The sequence below is a fragment of the Hippoglossus hippoglossus genome, chromosome 17 (genome assembly GCF_009819705.1).
Source record: "Hippoglossus hippoglossus isolate fHipHip1 chromosome 17, fHipHip1.pri, whole genome shotgun sequence".
In the NCBI taxonomy this organism is placed as follows: Eukaryota; Metazoa; Chordata; class Actinopteri; order Pleuronectiformes; family Pleuronectidae; genus Hippoglossus; species Hippoglossus hippoglossus.
In genome coordinates this window covers 16700341-16715764 of record NC_047167.1, presented here as the reverse complement: position 1 = coordinate 16715764, position 15424 = coordinate 16700341, and the positions used below count along the sequence as shown (strand labels likewise).

Below are 15424 nucleotides of genomic sequence, written 5' to 3'. Positions count from 1 at the left end.
AGCAGCCTAAATACAGTTCTCTCAATATTGGTCTTATATTCTCGCGGAGCGCTGCAGTTTAAGTCATCGAGCCGCAGTTTGCAAAGACAAATAGAAACTTGTGGTTTATTCAAGTGGAGTTTGTATTCTAGTGACCAGTGATGAAAAAAAACGCGTATTTATATAGTGTGTATTTTTTCTAATTTTCATTTTGGCACACACTCAAAACACTTTTAACAAAAAGAATACTGTGTTTTGAATGAAATGCAGTAAATAAGAATGTCCATGTTTCTCCCTGTGAGAAGTCGTGTTTACTTTGGAGGTTTGGACGCAGGCCAGTGGAGGAGGAATCGTTTTCAGAAATAATCAGGGGGCACACTTATTACCCAGGACTCTCTTCTTAAAATGGTAAACGATACTCCTCCACATCCCCGCGAGCAGGAGTCTGCAGATGAAGGAGAAATCCCTCCAGTTTCTTCAAGGGAAAACAAACCCCGAAACTCCATGCCTCGTTTTAGCTTCATGTTTCAAGGAGGCTGGATCTGTGCCGTAAAGGTTAATATATTTGTTCTTGATGTGTCGGAAACAACAGTCTCACTCTGAAGGGTTTTAGAAAAGAGCTGGAAAAAAAACTGTAGAGCAGCACTTTGAAGACTAAGGTGAAAATGAACTTAAACTTAAATGCAGCAGATGTATTAATTTCCACTCAAGGATAATGACATTTCTCATTGCTTGTTATACTACACTTGACAACACTGTGATGAAAATGTCACTAAACATCTACACCCTCCGTCTCTGGTTTCCTGTTGGGTGGAGCTTTCACCTAAAGTAACACCAGCCAGTTATTAAAATGAAAATAGTGTCGACGTCTGCAGGAGCTGTCAGTGGAATATTCTATATTGGCGTAGTTAGCACAGCAAACAGGTAGTATCTATCCTTGTTTCGCCTGCGGTCAAATGTTGTTCCATCTGTGGTTGTTTACCGTGCAAAGCCATAAACGTCTTCATTCTGTAACACCATTCAGCTCCCAGACTGGACATCCTTATTTCGGCGCTGTGAGGAGTGAAAATATTGATGGACTGAGGTATTATGGTTTTGTGTGCCGCAAACCCACGACGGCTGGGGTATTTACAGTTTAATTTCAAGTTTGCGAAAATTACGCACTCGCACCAGAGACAATGTATACACGTCTCGGTTCCCAAATGACTCCTTGTGTCGGCGCGCAGATTTAGAAGTTCCTCAGATACTCTTTCAGAACGTAAACAGGGAGCAGAGATCGAGGGCTTCAAACGTCTGGAAAATATCATAACGTTTGCTTTGCTGCAGCTCGTGGGTCTCGTGTCATTTGTAGCAGCCGGTGGCACAAATATAGATGCACTGCCCCAGTGTGCAGTACTTCTGCTGCAGTAAAATAAGCTTCCTAGTGATTAAATACAAGTAAACTTACTGTGCTGTAGTACAATTTTGGGGTACTTTAATAAGTCAAGTTTCTGCTACTTTATTCTACTCCAAATGTACTTTTTTTTTACTGCATTACAGATATTCAAACATCTCCTCTGCAACTGCTTGATAATGAGTACCTTAACTTTAAAGAGCATTTATCTGATAATGCTTATTACTTACTTTTCTCAAAATCTGAAATTAAGTGATGAATCATGTTTGCCAGATTAAGTTCTCATTTATAAAGAAGACAAATCAGTGGCATTTAGTTGTAGTTTTAGACAGAACAGAACATTATAATTAGAATATCTCCCCTCTGCCTTCTCTTTGTGGATGCTGATGCAGATGCTATGGTTGCATCTTGCATTTTAATTAGTTTTCTGACCTATTTCAAATGGCTGTAATACATGTTTTCGCAGCGTCAGTATTTTTTACCTGTGTATGGATTTAACATTTCAGTTTCTTTCCTCTCACATATGTTGCAACTAGATTTCTTTACATCCAGATTTGGGATTTAAGTCATCATTAAACCAAAAAAGACAAGAACATGAAGTGTATTTCAGCCACCTCTCCAGGCACGCTGCACAGCCCACATCTTAGTTCATTGTGTTGATGCATATTGCATTTGGCTTAACGCAGCATGAAAACTCCTGTTTGGCAGCAGTAATAATCCTGGTGATTTGTGGTTCAGGGCTTTTTTTTTCTTTGTTTTTTTCTTTTTTTTCCCACCACTTTTCTCAGCGCGCTCCGTTAAAAGTAAATGTGGTCATTTTCAATACAGTCACATTTGTCATTGCCCAAAAGTGATCCATGGGCAAACAGCGAGCCAGTCAGTGTGACCTATTAGAATGGAAAATGTTCCCCTGACTGGAAAACCACACCTGAGGTGTCACGCCACAGTCAAACACCGTGTTCAAAAGCTCAGGAAATATTGGGAAAAAAACGTGTTTTTGTCCGTGTTGTAACTTTGTCACGTCTGATTAGTGACCGTGTAGAAGATTTAACCACAGGGACACAAACTGGGACGATGAACAACAAGTGAAACTAATATTATTTATTCAAGGGGGAAAAACTGTTATCCTTGTGCTGTGTAGCTCTTAAGCTCTTGACAGGGAAACTGAAAGTACAATCTAATCTGACCTTCCAGATACAGAAAAGTCTGTTTAACATCCAGGCCGCTGCTTTCACTCATATTCCATTTGAGGAAATGTCACTTGTGGAGTATTTTACTGAAGGAAACTGGATTTGAATTGTGCTGTCTGCAGCATTATGACCAGGGATGAGCGGTTAGAGGGTTTGAAGCAGCTGTGAAGACGTAATCGTGTCTGAATATCAGCCAACTGATGCATTTTTACTGGAGGAGCAGAGTCAGAACCTTTATTTCTGATCCAGATGGGACCACAGATGTGTAATTAAATATTTTCTCCGCAGTTTTGGACACATCAGAAACTCTCATGTGTGCTGTTTGATGTTGTAATTGTTGGGGCTTAGTGTTTGAGATCTGGATTTCGCTGCAAAACATGCATCATGCACTTTGCAGTTACACTTTAATATTTCCCTGACTTCCTAACCCTGTGTTTTTCCATTTTTGCAGGTCTACACAGATGATGTGCTCACGAAAGAGGAGCAGATAGGCCTGTTGTTCAGAGCCAAACGGAAGTGTGAAGGAAACATCAAGTCAAAGCACAAGGTTCCTGGTGAGTAAAAATGGCTCCGTGGGGCTTTGCTCTGGCACTAAATGCTAGATGCTAATATAAGCATGCTAACATGTTCACAATGATGACACTAAGTGCTGATGTAGCAGGTATAATGTTTATCATATTCACAGTTAAGCGTAATAGCAAACTAACATTTGCTCATTAGCACTAATCCAAGGTGCAGTTTAGGCTGAAGGGAATGCCTGTAGGATTTTGTATTGGGCCAAAAACATCTGCTTGCACCAGATTACATTACAAATCATCCAGTAGAGACATTTCGCTCACCGCAACAAGCAACAACAATGTGGTGGCGCTAGAGGAAATATCAGGGGATCACTAAAGTCCAAATGATCGAGATCTAAATTCTCTCTCAAAGGGCCACGACTTTCCTTCCAAAATTCCCCGGGAAACCATCTGATATTTGTTTCCGATATTTCAGCCCGGACGAGCATGTAGCCACTGACCTGGAATGAGAGGAGACTTTACCTCTTCGGTAACAAACAATTTAATTAAGTTTGTTCAACCTAAAGTTACCACAATTGGTTACTTGATATGAACGAAGCTGTCCATCATTGGTTCCCTCCACCAGAATTCGATTTTTTGTCGTGGTGTGATAGAATGACAAAGAGATTAAAGTGTTTCCTTTGTAAATCTCCAGCTCGAATGATTGTATTGGATGGAAAACAGATAAACTCCATAAGCCTGTCCATCCTCATTTGTGTATATTGACCAAAATCCCTTGTTAGATGTCAATGAGAGATTACTGAAATAATGAAACCAGTGGAAACTAAACATGCAGGATATGTGAGACGGCATCAGGCTCATGGGATGGCAAGGTCCCTCTTCATTAGCCTTCATAAGATTTCCAGCAGGGTTATTTTCCACTACCTGCAACAGGTTTCTTTCTAAACAAAAATCTGTCACAGATCCAAAGGAGACTGAACCATTTATTGCTGCCAAATGCTATTGTGGGAGTTCCCCAATGAATCCCAGCTGGAGCGAGGGGTTCAGTGGAGAGTGCAATGAATCCCCCATGGGCTGCACAGAACAGAACCTCATGTGCACAGATTTGAAACACTCATAATATACAGTGCAGGGGGATGCCACGAGCACCAGCAGGAGGCTGGCGCGATAGAGGAAGAAATCAATCAGCACAAACAGTAGTTTGCCAGGAACTGTAAAAGTAAATAACATGACAAGCAGCAGCAGCAGAAGCATGATGATCACAGGAGTGAACGTGAGTGTGTCAGACTGTAAAAAAAAACGCCTTGTTGTCCTGATTCAACGTGATTGGTAACTTGTTGGAATGTGATTGTTGATTATATGAACTGATACTAATCAGCTGCAAAACTCCTCAGCGCTCTAAAAGAACCGCCTTGATGCTTCGTTAGACAAAAACAAGCAAACAAAGAATCATCATGTTTGGGTCTGTTTCACACACTTTTTGCTGATGTGGTCAAATGCCTTTTGTGGTGCAGTTGTCAGGCAGTTAAATGTGTACTCTCGCAGTTTGAAATGCTGCTGGGTTTCCTTTGTCCTCCTTGTGGCTTCCAGAGCCTGAGATCGAAGCTGATCCTGGGGTGTATTTGTGTATTTATGGGTGTCTGAGGACTACCATTTTCCAGCAGACACCAGCATCTACTCTATCTCATTGTGGTTGCTGTCATTTTCCCAGTTGATTGTTCAGAGGGTTTTGGATGCCGCAGTGAAACCAATCATATTATTTTCTCTTTAACCTCAGTGCATTGCGGTCGCATCGAATTCCTCGACCCTCCAGACGATACCCCCTTGTAAATGAAACACATAATTAAAAATGTTTACTTCCAGGCAGTGAACAGAGGGAGCCTTTGTTGACCATCCCCCGTTGTTACTTTGCCCTTTGTGGTATTTCCCAACTTTTCATGGTTTTGATAAATAGCCACAAAACTGAAATTGGATTTAAGAAACTATGACAGAATTGCTCCTATCGAGGAGTGCAGGCGCCTTGTGTTAGACGTCCAGGGTTCATATAACCACGCTGCACTTTTAGCAGGGCGGCCGTACATGCTAATGAAAAGCAGAGCAGTCAGTCAAACATTAGGCCTCTTTCAGATGAGAGTCTGTGTTGATCATCTGACCACATCACGCCTGATCCACCCTGACGTGTCGTAGTGACTGGCGAGCCTGTTGTCACACTTCAACGTCACCCCCAAGCACATCTGCAGCTGTCTTCATTTAATTTATGCCACATGTGTCAGATTTCTTAATCAATCTTTCTTTGTTTTACACAGTTAAATAGATTTTCTTTTACTTTGGAATGTGCAAAACGTATTTTTATTTGGATCTGCACCAAATGGCAATTACTCATGAATATCAGTCCTCTAATTAACCCTGATTTTTTGTTTCATCAAGATTCATGAATTATTCTCTGTGAAACGAATGAAAATGTTGAAAAAAACGCTATCTCGCTAAGTTGGAAAAATAAATTACTCCTTCTGCTTCCTGATCCGGATCTGCAGCAAAATGGATTGGGTTCCTGTTGCATGAAATTAAATGGAAATCAATCCTCCAAACTAACAAACACACTAACACAGATGAAAACATAACCTCCTTGGCACTAAATACACTTTCACAGGCTTGTTTCTCTGTCCGTACGTCAGTGAGGACGTTCAGATCCCTCATGTCCTTCAAAGAATCGAACACTGGACTTCAGTGAGATGCTGGAGGTGCTGTTCTGGGGGTACGGTGCATGACAGCTGACCTGCAGACCTGATCATGTTGGCACACCCCCTGACAGGACTCATCTCGCAAGTGGTGTCCTGACCTCTTTTGGAAGGTTGCACATATCTCTTCAATCACAGCTGAAGGAATTAGTATAAGTAGTAACTAGTCCCCAGTGTGTTTGCAGCGTTTGCCTGGATAAGCACATATGTGCTCATTTAACATGCTTGATTTGAGATATGTTTTTTCTTTTCTTTTACTTAACGGCACATGAAATGCTTCGACTTGACTTGATTTGAACTTGATTTGAACTTGAGTGTCTCATCTGGTTGTTTGTTTGTAATTATGTAATGTGGAAATCATTTAAAATCCTTTTCGTGGTTTTCGCTGTGATGTCGTGCAAATTTATGGAGACTGTCAAGATCGGAGATAACGCTCAAGGAAAGAGTTACTTGTGCTCTCTGATGACCCGTGTGAGCGTTTTCCTTGAAGTGCATGTCATTAGGACTTTTTTCTTTTTCTTCCGTGCATTGTGGTAAAACCTTGACTCTGTGGGTTGAGGTATTATCAGAGAATAGCAGCTAGTTTGCATTTTTCAGGACTTTGGCTTTACATCTGTGTTTGTCTTGCCTGTGTCCTGCCTGACCACCCCCAGAGTTTTTCTTTCCTCTTTTTTGGGCTGTGTAAACTCGTGGTTTTCTGAACTATTATAGGAGATGTGAAGTGATGACTATTTTAAAACACCACCAGTGTGAAATAGGATTTGCTCAGGGTAATGAATCGATCGTGCCTTTCTGGGTTCATTGAAAAAGATGGAGTCCCGCGTGAGGCTGAAACTCTGGTTTTGGTTGCCTTCCAGCATTTTATCTATTTGTTTTTGTTCCTCATTTGTGCTTTAAATACACAAAAGTCTCCATTACGTGGCCGAGACAAGGTTTTCTTTGAGGAAACACTGAGGTTTGCCTGGAGAGGACAGTGGAGGGATGTGGGTTCAATGCCCCAGACCTTGCAGTGTGAAAATAGCTCAGACTTAAAGCTTGCGGTCTGGGTGTAGAATAACAGCAGCAATCATTATAAAAGCTTGCATGTATCAGGAAAAAAGTACAATATGTGTTTTGACATCTGCACGTCAGAATCCAAAAAGTGGAGGGGGAAAGAAAAGCTTAATAAAAACCCCCAGTGACATCACTAATTCCAAAGTGCCCTTGTAGTCACGTTTATATTTAAATCGTGGTCAAGAAATTTACGGGAAATTATATATGCGTGTGTGTGTTCGGAGTTTAATTTGAGCCTGTTAGTAGGTGGTCCGATGGTTATAAATCCTATGGCAAAAGTGAAGAGCAATTCTACTTTTACTTCCAGGATGTGTGGTCAGTGCGATTTTCAAAAACGAAACGCTGTTTTTCTCCCAACAGGGATCCTGACGAATCAGTCAGCTCCACTCGGCCTGCTCTTTAATTTTGTGCTCCAAGTGACAGGCAAATAAAAAAGCATGTCGTCATTGCCTCAGATGTTTCTTTGTAAGTTTGATTACAGGAATGAGAAAATAATGGATCTACTGCAAAGAGAGGATAGTTTTAGTTTTATCCTCAGCTACTTATTAGTGGTCAAAGTGGGGCAGATGTTTTCAATAATACAACATAAATGCCAAACCATAAGGGAGGCTTTTGCCAGGAATCTGTGGGGAAAGGGATTTCGCTCCCACTATCAGAGCGCTGAGGTCCACGGTTTAGCTGACAATTAGGGGGTTCTGTGCCCCGAAACAGATTTTCTGTTCCCTTTGAACCTGCAGCTCTTTGTCTGAACCAAGTATAGATGCATTATAACAAAATCTCTCGGCACGCATTCCTCACTGAAAAAAGGGATGGCAACGTTTTTTGTGATGTTCTGTGAAATGCATGCAGTCAGCAATCTTGCAGGGATCCCAAGGAAGTGGGAGAAAATGGTGAGAGGTTCAAGCTGTGATGGCTCCTTTGCGTTTTCACATTCTACGTTTTCTTCACCACAGCCTCAAATCATCTATAAACTTTAATAGAAAATTCCTTTGAGTTTCCTTTGACCAGGCAATCCTATAGTTTCGCACTAAACATGTGAAGTGTAATTAAAAATTGTTGTAAAAGTTGTACTTCTTTAATGAGTTCACATGATCAATGTTACAAATTAAAATCTGGCACGAGATTAGACATTTTAGAAGTAGTTATTATTGTTATTATTACTATTATTATTCCCTCAAAGGATAAGCAATGATGGATGGATTATTATTTTTGTTGAATTAATTTAATTGAAAACTATTTAATTTTATTTATTGTGGCGGTTGTAGAATTTGTATTACTATTCTGGGTATATTATGTGTTATTATCTATTTATTACATAGTGATATAGAGACATGATAGACTTGTTGCCTACAAGGGCTCCCCACTAAGTGTAATAATTAGCCAATGATTAAATAATTGGATTAAAAGACAATACATTTTTTTTACAGTTATTTTTCACTCTGTAAACTTGTTTTTTTTTTTAAAGCACCATATAAATATCGTTTATTATTGTTATTATTTAACAAAGCAAAATGACTTATATTGTATCAATCCAGCTTCTCAATTACGAAGAGTTGGTCTTTTTGTTTTTTGTGTTTCTCAGACAAAACACAGACTTTCGCTTAATCCTTGATTAAGTTAAATTTAATGTAGCTCATAGACAACATCACGTTGCAAAGAAAAAAAAATCAGCTGTATAACTCTCAGCACCTTTATTTTGTAGTAATAGACTACTTTGGCTACAACAATGCGGCCAGTGTTGCACGGAAGAATTTAAATGACACCCATTCAAACATAAAAACAGTGTGATGTCATCAACAATGTAGTAATTATGGAGATCTGCTCCAGCCAACAAACAACCTATTATGAACAAATAAGACTCAACACACAACTTGTTATTAGCATTGTGGGAATTGTCTTGATTACATTACAGTGGACGGGGAGTGGACTCGTACAGGTTACAAGGTTGCTCTGCGGTGCTGATTTACATAAACGTGTAAAGTTCATGCAACTGGCCTAGTTTTTTAAAGGACAACAGGATCCTTTAAAACCTATTGTCCTGCTGTCGTAAATGCCTGCAGCCATGTGATTCTGACGCAGAGCGTGAACGATCCTCTGTGGCTCTATTTTTAAAAGTCAACCTCTGCTTTTGTCTCTGCAGATGGTTTCTGCTCACCAGAATGGGATGGCATCGTTTGTTGGCCTGAAGGGCCTCCGGGGAAGCTCGTATCCACCGCCTGTCCAGAGTACATCTACGACTTCAACCATAAAGGTGAGCCCTGGATGCAGTCGGCAGTTGAAGCCCTGAAGCTCATTCGGTTTGTGAAAGGGCACCAGGCCTCGGATGCGAAGTACACGACCACAGCCTGGGCTCCTTCTGTATCGTCTTTTTGAGATTTATAAAAAATGATGTTTGTTTAAATCAAAAAGAAGCAGACGATGAGTTACTGACTGTGCTGGAAAACTTTGTAATTAAAAACGCTCTTCTTCTGCTTGATGTCCAGGTCTAGCATATCGTCGGTGTGACGACAACGGGACGTGGGAGTTGGCCACTATCAACAAGACGTGGGCCAATTATAACGAATGTGCAAAATTCCTCTACCATTACAACCACAGCCATGAAAAGGTGAGATCGGCCTCATTTCCATGCTAATTGAAACAGTTACGGCCTCGTCTTTCACAATAACTAAGAGCAATAGCCTCAGTGTGAATTCTTCTCCTGACAGCATTGTCACACGATTACAGCCTTTTAGGCAACGATTGCAACACTTTACCCCACAATTACAGTCCCTCTGAAAAAACACATTTTTGACCTGCCTCCTCAGTAAAGTACAGTGTGGATAAACTTTAATCATATTCAATGAAATGTTGAGATAATGAGAGGGAGATAATGACAGAGGACAGAAATGTGGCTCCTTTGTCATAATGTGAAGCCGCAATTAGCTAAATGTCCATTTCAACGTAAACTGACAACAATAGTGTCACATAAGTCTTGAGTGCAAATTGCGAAACTTGCCTGAAAGCATGTAATTCAGGGAAAATGAGGAAACAAGACAAATGGGAGTCAGCTTCCAGATGCCAGAAAATCTGAAGCAATTTAAACCCACCGACTCTGCGACATGTTGGTGTCATGTTATGGTCTTTTTTACCGTTGAGGTTGAATAATGCAGCTTTAAATGTATGTTTGGAGACACATAAACATTACACTCAAGTACGACTGTCGATTCCCACTGAAGAACCGCCTCCCCTCTCTGGATTTGTAAAGAAAATCTGTAAAGTTGCTGCAGAGATTTGCTCCAATTAGATCACGAGAACATGGCTGAGGTCGGCCATGGATGATTTGTGATTAAACCTGGGGCACAGTTGGAGGTCTGACTCATCCCAAGTGTCCTCAAGGTGTTTGATGGGTTCGAGGTCGGGGCTCTGTGTCAGGCAAGTTTTATTATCACCACACCAAAGAAAACCATTTCTATATTGAAACTGAAGAGGCCATCTACAAACTGTGGCCATAAAGTTGGAAGTGCACCACACAGTGATATCAATGCGCGCTGTGGGAGTACGATTTCTCTTCGAGAGCCAAACTGATATATTGGTTGCGTGATAAAAATCAGTCGACAAGAGCCTTTTCACAGACCTTTTATTAACAATCAAAAATTGCGTTTAATAACAACATTTAAGGAAACATTGCCAATGTTTATTAGAGGTATCAGATATGTTTTACTTCCTAATATCGGTATCAGTATCTACCCCCAAAATCCATATCATTCAGGCTTTTCTTCACTGTAACAAAGGATAGCAAAAAGAAATGCGATTACATTTATTTTAAATGTCATTTGCTGTTGTTATGACTGAAGACATTGCATAAATACAGTCCCATTGAATATTTTGACTTTTTATTTTGGTCCATTACCCATCCACTATAACGGAGGAGGCGGGGTTAATGACCTACTGCAGCTTGCCACCAGAGGGCGATTGAGATGGTTTGGCCTCAATTCTGGGGAGCCGTCATAACGGCCATCTTTATATTCAGTCATAATTACATAATCACATAGTTACAGTCTCAACAATCGTTCATTTCACAACATCTGCGACACACATGAGCTGAATTCATGCAGCTTAAATACAGCAGCATCGTTTTGGAAGAGACCCCCTCGAACAAAATCACACCCAATTACTGTCAATAATTAGAACCACTTCACCAGCTTCTCACTCTGACACTGATAACACCTTTAATATCTAACTTCAACTCACCTCCTGCCTTTGTGATGTTAAATCTCATTCTCCCTAATTAAATCTAAACATAAACACCATGTGCGAGTCCAACCTGGGATCATAAATACCAGAACCACTGACACAGCCGTTAACACAACATGTGGAGATAATTGTTTTGTAAACCAACCAGGCAGCTGTTTACTACCACCGTCGGTATGTGACAGAAAAAGCTAGACGTGACCCCAATTGCAGCTGCTCCTCTTGGGTTTTTCTGTCATTGCATGTGGGGCTTGGATGTCAGAACACAACACTATCGCTCAATAGGACTGCTGGGGATTGTAAGAAGCAAGGAAACAGCTAGAATCTGACTGTAGATAGAGAAAGAGCATTTACGTTTCCATTATTACCTCTGGGGAAACCACAGAGGTAATGTTTTCATCTGCGTTTGCTTGTTCAGTTGTTTGGTCTGTGGAGGGGTGGGGCAGAAAATTGCAAAATTCAGGGAACTGATATCGATGTTGTGGCCGTTTCTTCTCTTTTAATTTACAAGTTTTATAATAATCAGGTGTCCCACAAACGTTTTCCTCTCTTCTTGACTGTGGTGTGGAGGATGTGGTCATAACCTTAAACCTGGCACCCCTCTATTTCTCTCTGACTTCAGATGTTTATGTTGATGGACTCCTGTGAGACTTAGTTAATGAATAATACATATGCATGATCGAAAGCCCCCCCCCCCCCCCCACACACACACACAGCAGATCTGCCACACACCACAACTTAGACACCCGTGTCTCCAGCACTGGATGCCAATGCTAAATGATAACAGCAGTGTGGTATTTGGTTACATCACATGGGGCTCGTTGTCAGTGGCTCCCTTTACATTGTGCTCGGGTGGCCGGCTCGCTGTCAGCAGATAAAACGGCTCCACCCGGCCCGTCTCACCCCCAGCAGCCAGGTCAGACATCGTTTCAAGTAGTTCTCTCCAGATGGCAACGCATTTTCAAACACAGTGGAGTTGATGCACTTTGAAGCTCTGAGCTTTGAGGGAAAATGTCAATTCATTGTAAAAATCGCTTGGGTAAAATGATGTGGTTCTCTAAAATGTTGAACGTGTTGTAATGTTATTAAAATCAAATAATAAACTGAAGAGCGCCGAACCGAGTCTCATGACATTTAACATAGAATATGTCAATCAAAGGTGTTTAGTTCATGGCTGCAGCTGAGGCCTCCTAAACCTTATCCATGAAGTATAGGCTGTTAGATGGGAAGTGTGTGTTTTCCAATTAGATGCTTATTGCTGACATTTATTCACATTAAAAACTAGGTTAGAAAAGAGAAATACCTTCACTTCAATCCTGCTACTATTTATAGTTTTTTTTCTAGTACGATAATATCCCCATTCCTATTTCAGGCAGCGTTCGCCTCCCCATCTGCTTTCAAAATCAAATTTTCTATGGGAAACAATGAGAATCCCTTTGGGGGCAGCAACATAACACTAAAAATGGCTTGTTCTGATGCAGATTTAGACCGTGCAATCACACGTGGCATTATCTTTGCATTGAATTAGCCATTTGAACGACAGTGCTGACCTTCTAACGGGCAAATGTTTCATCAGAATAAGTTCCAACTGACATTGCTTTGCAGGAGCACCATTGCTCTAAGAAGATGTGATTGCTTACAGAGATACACGTGTTTTTGTCTCATATAGACTGATCTCAGTGGGTGCAGCCAGCACTGTGCGCTGTTCATAGGTCTGACTAAAGAAGACTATGGTTGTTAGCCAGGCTCCTTTCTTTCTATCATGGTGGTTATAACAGTAGTTGCTTTTTTTTACTGCAGTAATTTGTCTAAAACCCTGCAGTGTACCACAGTAAAGGGAGAACATGCTGTAATCCTCTCTGTCTTAATACGTCTGATTATCCATTTTGCTGCCCTGTTGACATTCCACCCACTTCCTCTTCCAACAGGAGGTCTTCCACCGTCTGTATCTCATCTACACAGTGGGCTACTCCATTTCTCTGGGATCGCTCATGGTGGCTGTTGTCATCTTGGGATATTTCCGGTGAGTCGATGCCACCACTCGGTTCGTTTGTTCAATCATTTCAACCACAAGTGCTCCCGAGAGAGTGATACGGACACAGGGTCAGAAATTAAGGTGAGAGCAATAGCCGAGGGCTTGACAGCAGGGAGTCTAAATATTTAATGGCGCGGTTACAGGCTGAACACGGATTTCCTCCCATTTCATTGAACATGTCATAAACACAAGCAGAGAGGGGATTCATTTCTTGATGGAGGCGTTATCATGAAATCATGCAAGGCTCCCTCGCTGTTCCGTGTATTATATCTTGTGTCATGGCAACAACATGAAGCGAGCAAACTGTAGCAACCATTTCCTTTGACTTTTACTTTGACATTTAACAGACCATGATTTGTCTTCCCCCAGGACTAACGCATGCCTCATTGTCCGACATTTACGTTCCTCGTTGTTTTCATGCTGATTTCAATATTCGGCGACAAACAGCTAAAGCCTGGGTATTGATTTTGTAAAGCCACCAAGCTTAGACCGAGTTCAGCTCTCATGCTACAAAGTGTGCAGTTATTTCCACTCCCCCCCCCCCATGAAATATGTAAAGTATAAGTTCCTCGAAAATGTGAAGAATCCAGTCAAATATAAGGATTTTTCTTCTTCACGGCTGATTAATGCAGCGCAGATTAGTCATTATTTGCATATTTCTTGAGCACAGGGAGTATCAGGGAATTGATGTAAAGACGCTGTTTACCAATGTTCCCACCAGCGTGACTTACTGTACAGGCAGGCAGTCAGACGGCTTTAGGAACGCTCCCAACTGGCACCAGGAAATCCACGGGCCAAATGAGTTTAATAAGTTATCCCAGGGGCCCATCTGACATTCTGGCTCTGTGCTGCGGAGCACTCCAGCCGTGTCTCCCCTCCGACATGTCAGCTTGCAGACAGGGGAGCTCATAAATGTTTTCAAGGGGGAGAAAAGCGATATTTCACATTAGCAGTCCTGTTCAGTATTTTTCACCAGGGAAATGTACACTAGATTAGTCTTTGCCTGCTGCTCCTAAATCAATAGGTCTCTGAGGATAGCCTGTCAAACATTTGGCTCATTGTTGAGCTTGAATAGTTAATATTAGATACAGAATGATAATGGTTTTTTTTATATATTTATTTCAGGATATTTCAGAATATTCTTGCTCAATGTCTCTTTTGCAATGCAGTAAAAACCTGTTGAATACCCTATAAATATTAAAATTTACTTACTTAATGAGGTAACCTTTGTGGCTATTGATCCAGGGGCTTGATTCCAATACGGGAGCCTGACCTCAGAGGCCGACTCCACGGGGAACTCTCAGACAGGATGTTTTGGGAGGAATCTTGACAGATAAACGTGCGCTTGTCTGGGAGGAAATTTGCATTGCTTGTCCCAACACATGCTTGCAATTTTGTTTTTACAGCTCAATTTGAGCGGCGCATTTCAATATTTGTGCGTTTCAAGCCCCTAAATCTCAAGAATGTGTTTTAGTCAGCGTGGAATTCAGCTGGCTCCGATTAGGATGAGTACTATTTGTGTGTGTGTGTGTGTGTGCGTGTGTGCGTGCGTGTGTGTGTGAGTGCATGTGAGTGTGAAAATACTTACGCATGAAGGTGTGCCAGCCCACACAAACACACACACAAAACACAGCAGATCTATCTTTTGACCTTGCGTCTCGTTTGTTTTCTCCCCAGACGCTTACACTGCACCAGGAACTACATCCATATGCACCTATTCGTGTCCTACATGCTGAGAGCCATAAGTATTTTCGTGAAAGACATTGTACTCTACTCTGGATCAGCCTTAGAGAACATGGAAAGAGTCACAGTGGAAGACCTCAAGTCCATCACCGAGGCTCCACCGGCCAACAAAACACAGTTCGTAAGTACGCCAACACGGCTGGAACACACTTACAGCATGTATGGGGTCACCCTAAAGCACTATGTCCTCGAAGAAACACAAAGACAAGGAAAAACACTCTCTGAATTCCTTCTTTGACGGGGAATCAGTCTGTGTGCAGGTTGTGGTTTTCCAAGGAAAGTTGAGTTCGGTGCAACTGGCCTTTGTTGTAGGGAATTAAAGAAGTTTCACCAAGAAGCTTCGGGGATGAGAGGTGACGCCTTTCTTCACCTGCCTTGGCAAGTTGTCTGCAAATGGTCGAGAACGCAGGCGCCAGACGGTGAAAGATGTCCAGCGAGACTTCTCCCATCACACCATCTTATCATCTTTATATTGGCTTCCCTTCGAGTTTAAGATTAATACTAAAGTGCCTGTTTGCACGTATAGTGCTGTGCAGCTACCAGGT

General features: G+C 41.5%; 1 protein-coding gene across 2 annotated transcripts in view; it reads left to right on the top strand.

Annotated features, from left to right (window-relative positions):
- pth1r (parathyroid hormone 1 receptor) overlaps window positions 1-15424 on the top strand; it is a 53912-nt gene that overhangs the window by 20258 nt on the left and 18230 nt on the right. For both annotated transcript variants that reach the window (XR_004616646.1, XM_034612557.1), the window contains exons 2-6: window positions 3014-3116; window positions 9012-9122; window positions 9355-9476; window positions 13030-13124; window positions 14814-15000. Coding sequence is in view for 1 of the 2 variants with exons in the window: in XM_034612557.1 (XP_034468448.1) it covers window positions 3014-3116; window positions 9012-9122; window positions 9355-9476; window positions 13030-13124; window positions 14814-15000 (618 nt within the window). In the remaining variant the exon portion in view is untranslated. The remainder of the gene's footprint in view (window positions 1-3013; window positions 3117-9011; window positions 9123-9354; window positions 9477-13029; window positions 13125-14813; window positions 15001-15424) is intronic.